The sequence below is a fragment of the Somniosus microcephalus genome, chromosome 24, assembly GCF_052327205.1.
Source record: "Somniosus microcephalus isolate GS21.2 chromosome 24, FLI_Smic_1.0, whole genome shotgun sequence".
NCBI classification, from domain to species: Eukaryota; Metazoa; Chordata; class Chondrichthyes; order Squaliformes; family Somniosidae; genus Somniosus; species Somniosus microcephalus.
This window is the reverse complement of record NC_141010.1, coordinates 8,169,637-8,183,547: the sequence shown is the minus strand read 5'-3', so window position 1 is coordinate 8,183,547 and position 13,911 is coordinate 8,169,637. Positions and strand designations below refer to the sequence as shown.

Sequence of the window (13,911 nt, the reverse complement as noted above, 5' to 3'; positions counted from 1 at the left end):
ATCCTGTTTAGTTCTCGTCGGAAGCTTGCACCTTAGCTACTGATTCCAGTCCCCTCCCTGGCTGCTCGCTTTGGCTGATTCTGTTCTGCTTGATCCTGAACTGAGTTTCACAGCTCGCATCCAATCGATCATTAAACCTGCCTATTTTCACATTGGATGTGTTGTCGGCCTCTCTCCCTACCGCGGCCGCACCAGTGCTGAAGCCCTCATCTCTGACTTTGTCACCTCCCCGTGTCACTTCTCCAATGCTCTTCTCACTGGCTTCCTGAGCTCCACCCTGCAGAAACTCCAGATCATCTAGAACTCTGCCACCTGCACCTTATACAGGGCAACATTCTGATCAGCTACCACTCTGTCCGCCATTGTTGGCTGAGCCTTCACGCATCCTGCCCCTGCACTCTGGAGTTCTCCTCCCTCCCTTCGTCTCACTACATCTCCCCATTCAAAAGCATTCTCTAAACCTATCTATTTGACCTCTCAAATCACCGGTCCTAATTATTCTCTCCATTCCTGCTCGGCCTCTTGATATTTTTGCCGCCACCGCCCCCCCCCCCCCCCCCCCATCCCCCCCCATCTCCGACTTTATGAAGCAGCTGTTGATGTTTCGCTAGGTTATGGGTTCCATGTAAGTGTAAATTGTTAGAAGTATTGCTTCAGACCAAATTGATTTCTGTAGTTTGCTATAATGTAGCAGCTAACTTGCTATTAACTTGGAAAATGTGTAGGGATTTTCAGTGAAAGTACACGCTGTGTTCCTCTAATACAAAAGAGAAAGCTACTTCCTGAAGGTGTACACTCTTACCAGATCTAAAATGGTAAAAATATATATTGTAGAATCCACATTTCTTATGAAACTGATTATCTCTATGAATGAGGTTACAGTAAATTGGTATATTTCACCAAAATGCTGTGAAGATCTGTGAAGATTAAATCTTGCAGAAGATCAAATACTTCCGTGACAATTTTTAAAAAATAAAGTAAATTGTATGCTGTCAGTTTTTCGCACAAGTTTGAGGTCTTAATGCATGTTTTCTGTTCAAGATAGAATACAACACATGTCTACATGTCTGTGCATTATTGGATGGAGTTAATAAAAATATTTTAGCTTATGCAAAGTTGATGGGGATGATGGAGACTGTATCGTACAAATACGCTGAAATGTAAATGGGTGATTTTGCTGCGTACTGTATTTGAAGCCCCCCCCCCCCCCCCCAGCTGTGCCACAGTGGTAGGATGAGGGGTTGTGTCCTTTTGATTTCCCCACATGTAAGGTTTCTGATATTAACTGTTCCATGTAAGAGAGGGGTGCAGAGCAGGTGCCTGATGCTTCCCCAGGTGGGGAGGATCACTTACCCTAGGTTCTTTTGCACTTCTTAGCAGTCAGCTTAAGCATGAAATTTGCAACCGTCAAGGAGCTGGTTTCCTGTTTCCCATCTCGATCACTGAATGCGAGGTGAAAGGAGGTGGAATTAAATATCCAAAATGGGGGTGGAAGCTGGGAATGAGCGAACCTTCAAGATTAAAATAACCGTTAAACAAGAGATATGATCAAAAGTGTATTTCTAGTCATTGTAAAGGTCTTTCTCTATTTAGTCTACTAATATTTACGTGTGTGTGTGTATATATTTGCAGGTAAGACTGGCAACCAATCAGATTGTTATGAACTGTGCTGATATAGACATCATTACAGCGTCGTATGTTCCAGAAGGTGGTGAAGGTAAGATCAATTTTTTTCCAGCTTTACTTTCAATTCCCAAAAGATGTAGCATATTTATCGGGCATGAAAAGTGTTGCACGACACCAACTGTATCATTTTCCCAGACATCTAGTTGTTTATGTATTTTATGTAAAGATGGTGTGCAATTTTCCAATTTGAAGAAGCTTTACTATTTAGTCTTTTCTAATTGCTCCAAAGTCATCCAAGGTTTAGTTGATAGGTAAATGTGGCAATGAACTTGTTCGTGTACTAAGCATTTTCAAAATTGGGTCTAGCTGCAATAGGATGGAAGTGTAAAGTTGCTAGGGTAGACAAATGATAAGTCTGACATTGTAGCTTGACCTTCATATCAGTGATACTAATGCCAGCAACTCTGCTTTTGGAAAGGTAACAACGTTAACCTACTGTTTTATCTCTAAGTGTCTTCGACCAACCAGTGTATAACTGAGCTATGCACACCAGGTAAATTCTCAGGTACTTGTTACAGTTTAGCTCTCCAAATACCAATCAAATCTCCAAATCTGTACCCAACTCAAAAAGGTCACTCCATTTTAGGTGATCTCTCCCTATTAACTGAAACCTGACCGTATACACACAGTAACATGGGTTACAACTCCCTGGATGAACAGTGAAATTTTTTAAAAACTATATGTATTGGAAATAGTATGTAACCCTTTGTACTCTCCTGATTTTTCTGGTGAATACAACATCACAAAGCAGAAGACTTGGGCTGAAAATGAATCCGTTTTGTTAAGCAAGTTAAAGAACACAGATTTGGCTGGTTTACACCATTAACTTAGTGTCTTTAGCCACAATGAGTCTTGAGTCTCTAGTAGCTGTTGGCAGCAACACTCTTGGTTTTGGACAAAGTAGGCTTCCATATTGTGAATTATGAAACTGAACACTTGAGTCCTTTGTTAACCATTGTCCTTGTAGGAAGCTCGCAGCTTGGTGATTAATTAATTATCTCGATCACTTGTGTGAGTCTTTCACTTGTTGAATAACAGTGAAGGAATTTTCATTCCACATAGCTGATCCCCATCTTGCATATCTCCTCAAAAGTAATTAAAGACATCAGAGAAGAAAAGGAATCCAAAGTCACGCTAATGAAGTAGTGATGAGTCATTGCTGGTAGAGTCTGGTTCAAATAATGTGTATGCATCTGAACAGTCTGATCCCAGCAAGTGGTAGACAACTTCAAGTGGCCACAGTATTGGCACAGGTATAATTTAACCTCGCCCACCTGAAAAATATTAGATCTAGATATATAAACACCCCGCATATAAATATAAGAGATGATATTAAATGGGAAAGAGATCTGATGTACTCAAGGTACAATCTCTGCTGAGTTAGCTGGGGTGGCAGTAAGGGGCACTGCAATTGGTCTTGCTGTCCCTGGGTTAACTATTCCACTCCACAGCAAACTTGGAACCAATTTTTCCTCTGCTACTACTAGTGTTGTGGGTGGAGGGAGAAGAGAAGAGGAGAGGGAGGAGGGCAGGAAATTGTAAGGAGTATTCCAGATATGGGGTTTCTCCACAAGTGTTCAGTCTCATCATAATTCACAATATGGAAGCCTACCTGCTCCAAAACCAAGAGCGTTGCTGTCGATAGCTACCAGAGACTCGAGACATTTACTGTGGATAGAGGCACTAAGTTAATGTGACCATTAAAGTGGAGGGCTTGTCTGATGCTGGTGTATCTCCGGGCAATGAGAAACTAGTCCTGTCATTTCTTATAGATTACATCTGATAACACTACTTAATTGCAGCATTACTGCTGCCATTGGCGTGTATTTGAGCATGTGGCTGCAGTTCCCATGGCAAATGCTAAAACCAGGCACTGATTTTTAAAATGGAGTTGCACTGAAAAGCAATAATTGTTGATTGTCGCAGTGGCTATTAACCTTTGGAGCCCTGAATTTTCTTGGCACCTACCCACGCATGTTGTTTCTCTTTGCATAACATCTGCCAAAATGTGTGTTCCTGTACTTTTCTAATACCAACTTTAGAAAACCGGAGCAGAGAAATATGCAGGATGTTTATCCACTGGCGTTACACAAATTATAGTCTTGTTTATTTTTTAATGTAATTTTTTTTTCCTTGTAAGTTATTCCCTCCAGCTTCAATATGCTGATCTTGCACCAGTTGCTGAGGAGGCGAGTGGATTGTCTTCTACCCGTTCCTTATGTAGCTGGATATGAGAGTGTGTCGCCCTTTTCCCTTCCCATGCAGGGTGTTGCTTAAGCCTCTGCTTGGCATCCTGCCATTTGGTGTGACTTGGATTTCAGCTCAGTTCAGCTCTTGATCTGTTTGTCCATCATTCTGTGACTGAGTGTTAATGGTGCTGTTCTGGCGCTGAGTTGTACATCTTGTTTTAAAATGTTAGAGCTTGATTGAAAGGTGGCAATTTGTGCTGTCAATAAAAAAGGAGCTTGCTGGGCTGCACGGTGAGTTGTCACTGTCTGGAAACATGCCATCTTGGGATGCTGATGAGTCAATTGAACCCTATAGAGGAGAGCTGGAAGTTTGGAGGGTAAGCCAGCCTTTCCCACCCCCAGTAGAAGGTTAGAAAGCTGCATTAATGCTGGAATACCACTTTGATCAGAAATGGTGTTTTGTCTGGGGAGAGGAGGTTGAGGGAATAGAACTTGGTGAAGACATCAAGTAGTTTTTAGGTCCGCTACACCCACAATGTAGAGCCCACCAAATCTTTTCCAGCAATATTTGAGCCCTGTATGAGGAAAACACCCATCTTACATTTAAAAAAAAAAAAAAATCTATTTTCTACCCTTCTTTCCTGAAGGCAGTGATTCATGCTGGGCTACAGGTCCACAGGTGTCAGAAGCCTATCTAGGTGCATCCTTCAGGTGAGTATTGGCAGGCTATTAAGCTATAGAAAGCATCACAGCCATGCCAGACACTTTCCTCATCCAACATCTGCACACATGCATTTGCTAGCAGGGGGTCAATGGATAATGATTAGCAGCAGGAACCGTAGGTATATTTTCCCATTGCTCACCAACCCCCTGGGAACACAAGGGCCCCGAGGACAATTACAGCCACTGTGCCCAGGCTGACATCCGCTAACTCAGCACAGTCCAGGAATTGAACCTGGTACCTTTTGCTCTGCATAGCTTAACGCAGTACCACAAAGTGCGTTCCCAATAGGCTATCAGGGGAGTTAAGAGTGCTTATCTACGACTAAAGGGTGACATACCAGTTTTTTCCTATTTCTTATAACCCTGGTATGAATTTAGAAATCATGTTAAACATGTGGATGCTCCAACCTTTCTGGTAAAATGGATAATGGGTTTCATGTATTTATATTTGTATTTGTGGTTTCTTTTCTCGAGTAATTTATTCTAAGTGCTGCTGCTGCCTCTGATCGTGCATCTAATTTTGGATTGCAGCAATCTCACTAACAACTGAAGCACTCGGCTGCAGTTGATGCTGACCTTGTTCACATGATTATTGATTTTTGGAATTTGCTTTGTTCAAATAAATCCTTCAAGTGGCAAAACTGACCAACTACACAAGAAGCTAACTATAATGGCAGCTGTGGTTGCTGTTGATTTTAATTTTATTGTATGTTAGAGTTTTTTCCTAATTGGCAACATGTGTAGATCTTCTTTTTTCCTCCCCCTGCTCACATGCATTTGCCCTAGACGAGCAGATTCATAGCATCTGCATTAATTATATTCATATATTCCATACCAGATATTTTAACCTTCCCACCATTTCCTGAAATTCTATCACAGTGATGGAAACCAGTTAGAAAATAACGGTTTATAATGGAAGTAGATTGTGCTTCTACCTGAATTAAGTTCCACACAGTCTTGATCAAAATAAAACTGTTCAAATGGGTGATGCGGAACGAGTGAAAGAGGGAATTGTTTGTCGGGGTGAGAATTTCTGTGCTGGAAAGTTGATCTTTTTCAGTTTGTACTCTGTGCCATGTATAATAATGCATTCATCAGAGAACTCCCTCTATAGTACTGTTCTGAAGTCCAATTTGGGTCACTTAGCTTTTTCAGTTCCTTTTGTGTTTGCTCTTCTCCCTGCTCCTCTTTTCTCCCCCTCTCCTGCCTTATTTCTAGGTTTTTCTTTTCTCCCTCTTCCTCCACCTATTTTTTTTCTCATTTCCCATCCTCGACCCCCCCCCCCCTTCCTTACCATCAAAAAATGTCTACATCAGTTCAGACAACCTGCATGGCCAGTTGAGCTGGGTGGCTTCTAGTTTCTGTGTTCGTGCCTTTTGTTAGCATTGTCTCACAAACCCTGAAGTGACTTTTTCAGGTAGCACAGTAATCTGAATTGGAGATCAAAGTTCAAGTTCCCAATTCCAGAACTCAACTCTTAAACCTCCCCTTTCTCCTTCCCCTTTAGAAATGGTTCCTTAATTGTCCTAATTCCAGAACACAGTACAGAAGTACTTTTTATAGTGCATTGTTTTTTTTTTTGAAGTAAACTATTTTTTAATGTATGAAAGAAATTTGGTCACGAGTGATTTGGAGAGAGCCAACATTATTTTCTGGGAAGCTATGGGTACTCAAAAGTTTTAGTGCCCAAGGCAGAAAACGTTCTTACTGGCCTCCCAAGCAGCAATTGTCTGGCAATGAGAGCTCACGCAGCGATAGATGTGTTGCAATTCTAATTCACACTAACCATAACAATCCTGTTTGGGTCATTGCTGAAGCAGACCAATTGGCACAGGCTTCTTTGCACCATCTGAATCAACTTGGAAAGTTAATGAGATGTACATGTTTTCTGTGCTGCAATCGTTCTATTCTCTTACTTTCAAAATTGCAGAACTTTCTTTGATACTTTTGCTTGTGCTGCATTGCTTTCAGAATTGGATCTAACCAAGTTAGCACATTTTAGTATTTTGTGCTGTCTTTAGGCAGTGGTTAGATTAATTCAACTAATGCTGTCATAGAACAACTCAGCTGGGGTTGCTGCTTGTTTTTGTAGGTTCATCTGAATAGAATTGTTGAGTCTCTGCCAGTCAGTGCTGAGTCAAAAGCAGTTTCATGCAATGGACCTGCTTCACTGACAATTAGACGGGAATGGCAAACTTGCACAGAATAGCAACTGACTTGGAGTGTTACACAATCATGGAGCTGAAATGATGTCATTGACCGTTGGAATGAAGCTGTATAAAATCATCTGACCCTCGAGTTTGTGACCCAGCCGCTGTGTTGCAGTGCAAGCCAGGGGTCGTGCAACTTTTGTTCCTAATGTAAGAATTTCAGTTTTAATCAAATACATTTATTATGAGTTGTGCTTTCCCTGGGGCTTATAAGGTAGGTACCATATCATGGGACGAGCACTGGGAGCCGCCTTTGATGTAAGCGTTCACACTTGGGAACATTTGATTTTAGAAAAGCTTGTTTCAACCCTGTTGGTCAGAACACATTTCTAATTAGGTAAAATTTTGGGCACTTCACTTTCACAAGGACATTGAAGGGTAGGACTGAGCTCAGCGAACAGCAAAATGTATGATTCCAGGCTTAGTACTGAAAGTTATGAAGAGAGACTTGCAGAATGGAGCTTGTTTTTGGTGGAGAAAAGAAGTTTGAAAGGCAAATTGGAAGAGGCGTGGCTAACATGTTTGGAAGCAAGTTGCTTAACTTTGATCACCAACTTCATGACAAGAAAAAAAGAATCATCAAGCCACAAGTAAGGCTAAAGGTTAGAAGAAAATGTCCCCCCAACAGAGTATTGAGTTAGATTCCTAGCAGAAACAGTTAACCTTGTTGATGGCTGTTTCAGAACAGATTGAATGTTATAAGAGTATTCAGCATTATGGTTCCAGCAGCACAGGAAACATTTGAATTTATATAGCGTCTTATCTCATCTAAGCATTACTAAGTGCTTCATGTAATGAATTACTTTTGGCATACTGTGACTTACATCGGCAAAATCTGTCAGCAGCTCTGTGCTACCAAGTTGCCACAAGCAACAATGAGATTAATTTGTTATTTGGATTGTTTGAGATTTTCTTCTAGTACTCCCTCCTTGTTTTCCTTATTCCTCAACTACTTTCCTTATTTTCTCATTCAGTCTTTATTATTATCGTATCTATAGGCCCCATTTACTCTCTTCAGTTTGTTTGTTTCTAACCTCTTTGTATATCCACAGCATCCTGAAAGTTGAATGATAGGATAGTTGAAGTCCCCATGATTCTAATATAGACTGGGATAGTAATAGTGGGGGAAGAATTTCTGAAGTGTGTGTTCAGCAGCACTTTCTTGACCAGTACGTTTCCGGCCCAACGAGGAAGGAGGCAGTGCTGGATCTGGTTCTGGGGATGGAGATGGAGCAAGTGTCAGCAGTGCAACATTTAGGGAACAGTGATCATAGTATAAGGTTTAGATTAGCTATGGAAAAGGACAGGGAGCAATCTCGAGTAAAAATACTTAATTGTAGGAAGGCCCATTTCAGTAGGTTGAGAACGGATCTGGTCCGGGTAAATTGGAATCAAATATTGGCAGGCAGAACTGTAATCGAGCACCGCACATTAGGAAGGATGTGAAGGCCTTCGAGAGGATGCATAGAATGATTCCAGGGATGCGGGACTTCAGTTACGTGGATAGACTAGAGAAGGTAGGTTTGTTCTTCTTGGAGCAGTGAAGGTTGAGAGGAGATTAGATAGAGGTGTTAAAAATCATCATCGAGGGTTGAGAACCAGAGGACACGGATTTAAGCTGATTGGCCAAAGAACCAAAGGCGACATGAGGAAAAGCTTTTTTACGCAGCGAGTGGTTAGGATCTGGAATGCACTGCCTTGGAAGGGTGGTGGAGGCAGACTCAATCGTGGCTTTCAGAAGGGAATTGGATAAGTACCTGAAAGAGAGAATTTGCAGGGCGACAGGGAAAGGGCGGGAGAGTAGGTCTCTCTGAAGTGCTCTTAGAGAGCCGGCATGGACTCGACGGGTTGAATGGCCTCCTTCTGTGCTGTAACCATTCTGTGATTCTCTGGTGTCCTTTTTTATGAAAGGGAAATCGTGTTTGACAAATTTGAGAGTTTTTTGAGGATGTAACTAGCAGTGTATATAAAGGAGAAGCAGTGGATGTAGTATATTTGGATTTTCAAAAGGCATTCGATAAGGTGCCACGTAAAAGGTTACTGCGCAAGATTAGGGCTCATGGGGTTGGGGGTAATATAGTATAGCATGGATAGAGCGTGGTCTAGGGATTTGCAGGTACTGAGACAGTATCCCAGAATCTGAGTTTTGGGGTGGGCAGTGGCGGAGGAGGAAGTCTGGGGAATTGCTTTAAGAACATAAGAAATAGGAGCAGGAGTAGGCCATATGGTCCCTCGAGCCTGCTCCGCCATTCAATAAGGTCATGGCTGACCTTGGAACAGCTCCCTCTTTTCCCCTGTACTGGTGCCACTGTCCCATGAATTGAAACCCCTTCTTCCCACACCACTCTCTTTGAGCCACGCATTTAACACTCTGATCTGCTTGACCCTATGCCAATTTGCACGTGGCTCAGGTAGTAATCCAGAGATTATTACCCTTGAGGTTCTGTTTATTAATTTAGACCCTAGCTCCTCAAACTCCCTCAGCAGAACCTCATTCTTAATTCTACCTATGTCATTGGTTCGTACATGGACCACGACAACTGGATCCTTCCCCCTCCCACTCCAAGTTCTTCTCCAGCTGCGAGGAAATACCCTTAACCCCGGCACCGGGTAGGCAACACAGCCTTCGGGACACTCTTTCGCATCTGCAGAGAACAGTATCTATCCCCCTAACTATACTGTCCCCTACTACCACATTCCTTCCTTTTCTTTCTCTCCTCCCCCCTACCCCCCCCCCCCCCCAAAAAAAAAAAACTTGGATGGCCCTCTGTACCACGGTGCTGTAGTCAGTTTGCCCATCCTCCCTGCAGTCCTTTTCCTCATCCATATAGGTAGTAAGTACCTGGTACCTGTTGGACAAGGCTGAGGCTCCTCCATCACTACATCCTGGGTCCCCATACCTTCCTGACTCGCGGTCACACCCTCCTGCCCCTGACCACTGGCTAACTCTAAAGTACTACTTAACCTAAAGGGTGTGACTGCCTCCTGGAACAAAGTGTCCAGGTAACTCTCCCTCTCCCTGATGCATCGCAATGTCTGCAGCTCGGACTCCAGCTCAACAACTCTGAGCCGAAGTTCCTCGAGTTGCAGACACTTACTGCAGACGTGGATGCTCAGGATCGCGATGCTCTCCACAGACTCCCACATGCTGCATTTACCATACACCACCTGCCCTGGCATCTCTAGCCTTGTTTTATTTATTAATTAATTAGTTAAAGCTTTTATTCAATCGATATTTTAGTTTTATTGTTTGATTATTTTATCTAGGGTCCAACATGATTGGGGAATGGGGTTTTGGAGCTTAGAGGGGTCATCGTCTTGACAATGTTGGAAGTTTTGGGGAGTATTGGGAGGAGCGGTGATGAGCTGCTGTGTTGTGGAGGGGGATAGCTGAATAAGTCAGCAAACTCGCCAAGAGTGCACTAGTGGGTCTATCCCAATCTGGCACATCAGACTTTTTGTTTGACTCCAATATCATATTCCTAAAAGAACAATGAATCGGAGATCTTACTATGAGCAGTGAGGAAAATGTACTAATAGAAAAGCAGACACTGAACCAGTCAAATCACGAAAAATATAGATATTTCTTGGCTGGCTTTTTTTCTTCCAGTCCGCTGCGCGCACAGTTGTGCAGCAGTCGGTAAAAAAATACATATTTCATAAAAACATGATTAAACTTATCTAAAATTATGGTTCGTGTCTGAGTCTTCAGTGGCATGAGGTGGTAATTACCGTGTGACAAGTTCATGTTGGTTAGCTTTCATTGTAAATGTGGACATAGGAACTTATAACGAAAATATATATAAAAATAAGCACAGAATGTTATGATTTTAAAGTGGGACTGAATTGCACCTGTGCCCTGGTCCAATAAGTGCCCACAAACACCAATGTGATAATGACCAGATATCTGTTTGTGATGTTGATTGAGAGAAAAATATTGGCCAGGACACCGGGGAGAACTCCCCTGCTGTTCTTAGAAATAGTGCCATGGGATTTTTTACGTCCACTTGAGAGCACAGACAGGGCCTCAGTTTAACGGCTCTTCCGAAAGACGGCACCTCCAACAGTGTAGCACTCCCTCAGTACTGCCCTTCCGACAGTGCCGCACTTCCTCAGTACTGCACTGGGAGTGTCAGCCTAGATTCTTGTGCTCAAGTCTCTGGAGTGGTACTTGAACCCTCAACCTTTGGACTCGGAGGCGAGAGTGCTACCAACTGAGCCACGACTGACGCTCAAAAAAAAAAAAAAAAAAAAAAAAAAAAAAGCCCTAGGATATTTCGGGGAAAAATAATTCAGGGAATTTCCTCTTCGACCCCTAAAGGTGACCAAAAACGAGTTTCAAGAGATCATAGTGACCAAGTGGTGCATTACCCAACATCCCACCGACTTTTTATACATAGCGATATCGGCTTTCCCTAGGAACTCGTCCTTTTCAATGTTGGCAATGAATCCGCACGAGCTGGCAGCTTATTGCAAAGGTCAGTAATCCTTTGTCTAAAGAAAAATGTGCTGACATCTTTCCTAGTTCTATGTCTGTCACACATCATATGTCACATTTTGTTACAGATGCAAAAGTCTTTTACAAAAACAAGCAAAATGGCCACTGATTTGGAGGTTTCAAGTATTTGCATACTTGGAGCAACAGCCTTAAAAGGGCAGGCCAGGTTAACATGCTAGTTCCTATTGCATTGCTTGCGACTTTGCACTATTTCAGTCAGGATCTGTGCAACGTGTTTGCATGGATCTGCAGGACCCCTCACGACAGCCGACACGTTTTAAACATTTTGAGAGTGCAGGCAGGAATTAGAACATTAAATAAGCATGTGAAGTATTTTTTAAACCTTTCTTGACATGCTGGAGTTATACTCCACATTGTGTCAAACCTGTGTTTCCCTGAGGGGAAGTTGCAACATTATACCCTTAATGCACTAGAGGGATGAGCTTCGATGGGCTGATTGCGCTCGTGATAACAACAGTTGCTGAAAGTATTGTCTTTTATCAGTTCAAATTGGAAACTTATAAACTAGCTGAAGAGATTTGCGCATACGTTAAGAAGTATGTGTTTGACCGGAAACTTCATTTAGTTTTTTTTCTACATTTGACTCGCAAAAATACAACCAGATTATTCTTAACATTAAGCAGATTCTGTGTTGTCAATCGTTTAAGTTGAGTACTAAAATGGTTGGTACAAAATCTCCTTAAATGTAGAACAGGAATCCCTAACACTGGTGGGAGTTTAAATTTAAAAATGTGACATTACTTTGGAATGTATAGAATTACTATTTTAGAATTTTTGACATGTCAGTAAACTAAATTGACCAGAAGTCATTGGCCTTAATTACATTATTTTTTTAAGTTTTGAAAATGGAGGTTGTGAAATCAAATCACCAGCAAATAGTTTGAGTAGGTAAAAATGGTATAAAGAAAAAATTTAAAGCTCTTTATCTGAATGTACGCAGCATTCGTAACAAGATAGATGAGTTGACGGCACAAATAGAAATAAATGGGTAGCGACGTGGTTGCAAGGTGACCAAGGTTGGGAACTGAATATTCAGGTGTATTTGACATTTTGGAAGGATAGACAAAGGTAAAGGAGGTGGGGTAGAAGGATGAGATCATGCAGTGGTGAGAAATGATATTGGCTTGGAAGATCAAGATGTAGAATCAGTTTGGGTGGAGATAAGAAATAGTAAGGGAAAGAAGTCACTGGTGGGAGTAGTCTATTAACACTATTAACAGTAGCTACACTGTAGGACAGAGTATAAATCAAGAAATAATGGGGGCTTGTAAGAAAGGTACTGCGATAATCATGGGCGATTTTAATCTTCATATTGATTGTACAAATCAAATTGGCAAGGGTAGCCTTGAGGACGAGTTCATAGAATGTATTCAGGATGGTTTCTTAGAACAATATGTTGTGGAACTAACCAGCGAGATGGCTATTTTAGATTTGGTAATGTGTAATGAGACAGGATTAATTAATTATCTCCTAGTGAAGGATCCTCTAGGGAAGAGTGATCATAGCATGATTCAGTTTGAGAGTGAGAAATTGGGTCTGAAACTAGTGTCCTAAACTTAAATAAAGGTAATTACAAAGGTATAAAGACAGAGTTGGCTAAAGTAGACTGGGAAAATAGATTAAAGGGTAAGACGGTAGATAAGCAATGGCAGATATTTAAGGAGATATTTCATAACTCTTAGCAAAGGTTTATTCCAGTGAGAAAGAAAGACTCTACAAGAAGGATGAACCATCTGTGGCTAACTAAGGAAGTTCAGGATGATATCAAATTGGAAGAAAAGGCATACAATGTTGCAAAGGTTAGTGGTAGGCCAGAGGATTGGGAAATTTTTAGAAACCAGCAAAGGATGACGCAAAAAAATAAGAGGGCGCAGATAGATTATGAAAGTAAACTTGCAAAAAATATAAAAATAGACAGCAAGAGCTTCTACAGGTATATAAAAGGGAAGAGAGTAGCTAAAGTAAACATTGGTCCCTTAGAGGATGGGACTGGGGCATTAATAATGGGAAACAGGGAACTGGCAGAGACCTTGAACAAATATTTTGTATCGGTCTTCACGATAAAAGACACTAAGCACCCCAATAATAATTGATAATCAAGGGGCTATCGGGAGGGAGGAACTTAAAACAATGACTATCACTAGAGAAAAAGTACTCGGCAAACTAATGGAACTAAAGGCTGACAAGTCCCCTGGACCTGATGGCCTACATCCTGGGGTCTTAAAAGAAGTGGCTGCACAGATAGTGGATGAGTTGGTTGTAATCTACCAAAATTCCCTGGATTCTGGAGTGGTCCCAGCGGATTGGAAAACTGCAAATATAACGCCCCTATTCAAGAAAGGAGGGAGACAAAAAGCAGGAAACTATAGGCCAGTTAGCCTAACCTCTGTCATTGGGGAAAATGCTGGAATCCATTACAGTATTAAGGAACTAATAGCAGGACATTTAGAAAATCATAATACAATCAAGCAGAGTCAACATGGTTTTATGGAAGGGAAATCATGTTTGACAAATTTACTAGAGTTCTTTGAGGGTGTAATGAGCAGGGTGGATAAAGAGGAACCAGTAGATGTGGTGTATTTGG

The 13,911-nt window shown here is 41.7% G+C and overlaps 1 protein-coding gene across 4 annotated transcripts in view; it reads left to right on the top strand.

Moving 5' to 3' along the window:
• Positions 1–13,911, top strand: part of npepps (aminopeptidase puromycin sensitive) — a 233,434-nt gene that overhangs the window by 60,658 nt on the left and 158,865 nt on the right. For all 4 annotated transcript variants that reach the window (XR_015073437.1, XM_085966184.1, XM_085966187.1 and 1 more), the window contains exon 2: positions 1,633–1,717. Coding sequence is in view for 3 of the 4 variants with exons in the window: in XM_085966184.1 (XP_085822310.1) it covers positions 1,633–1,717 (85 nt within the window). In the remaining variant the exon portion in view is untranslated. The remainder of the gene's footprint in view (positions 1–1,632; positions 1,718–13,911) is intronic.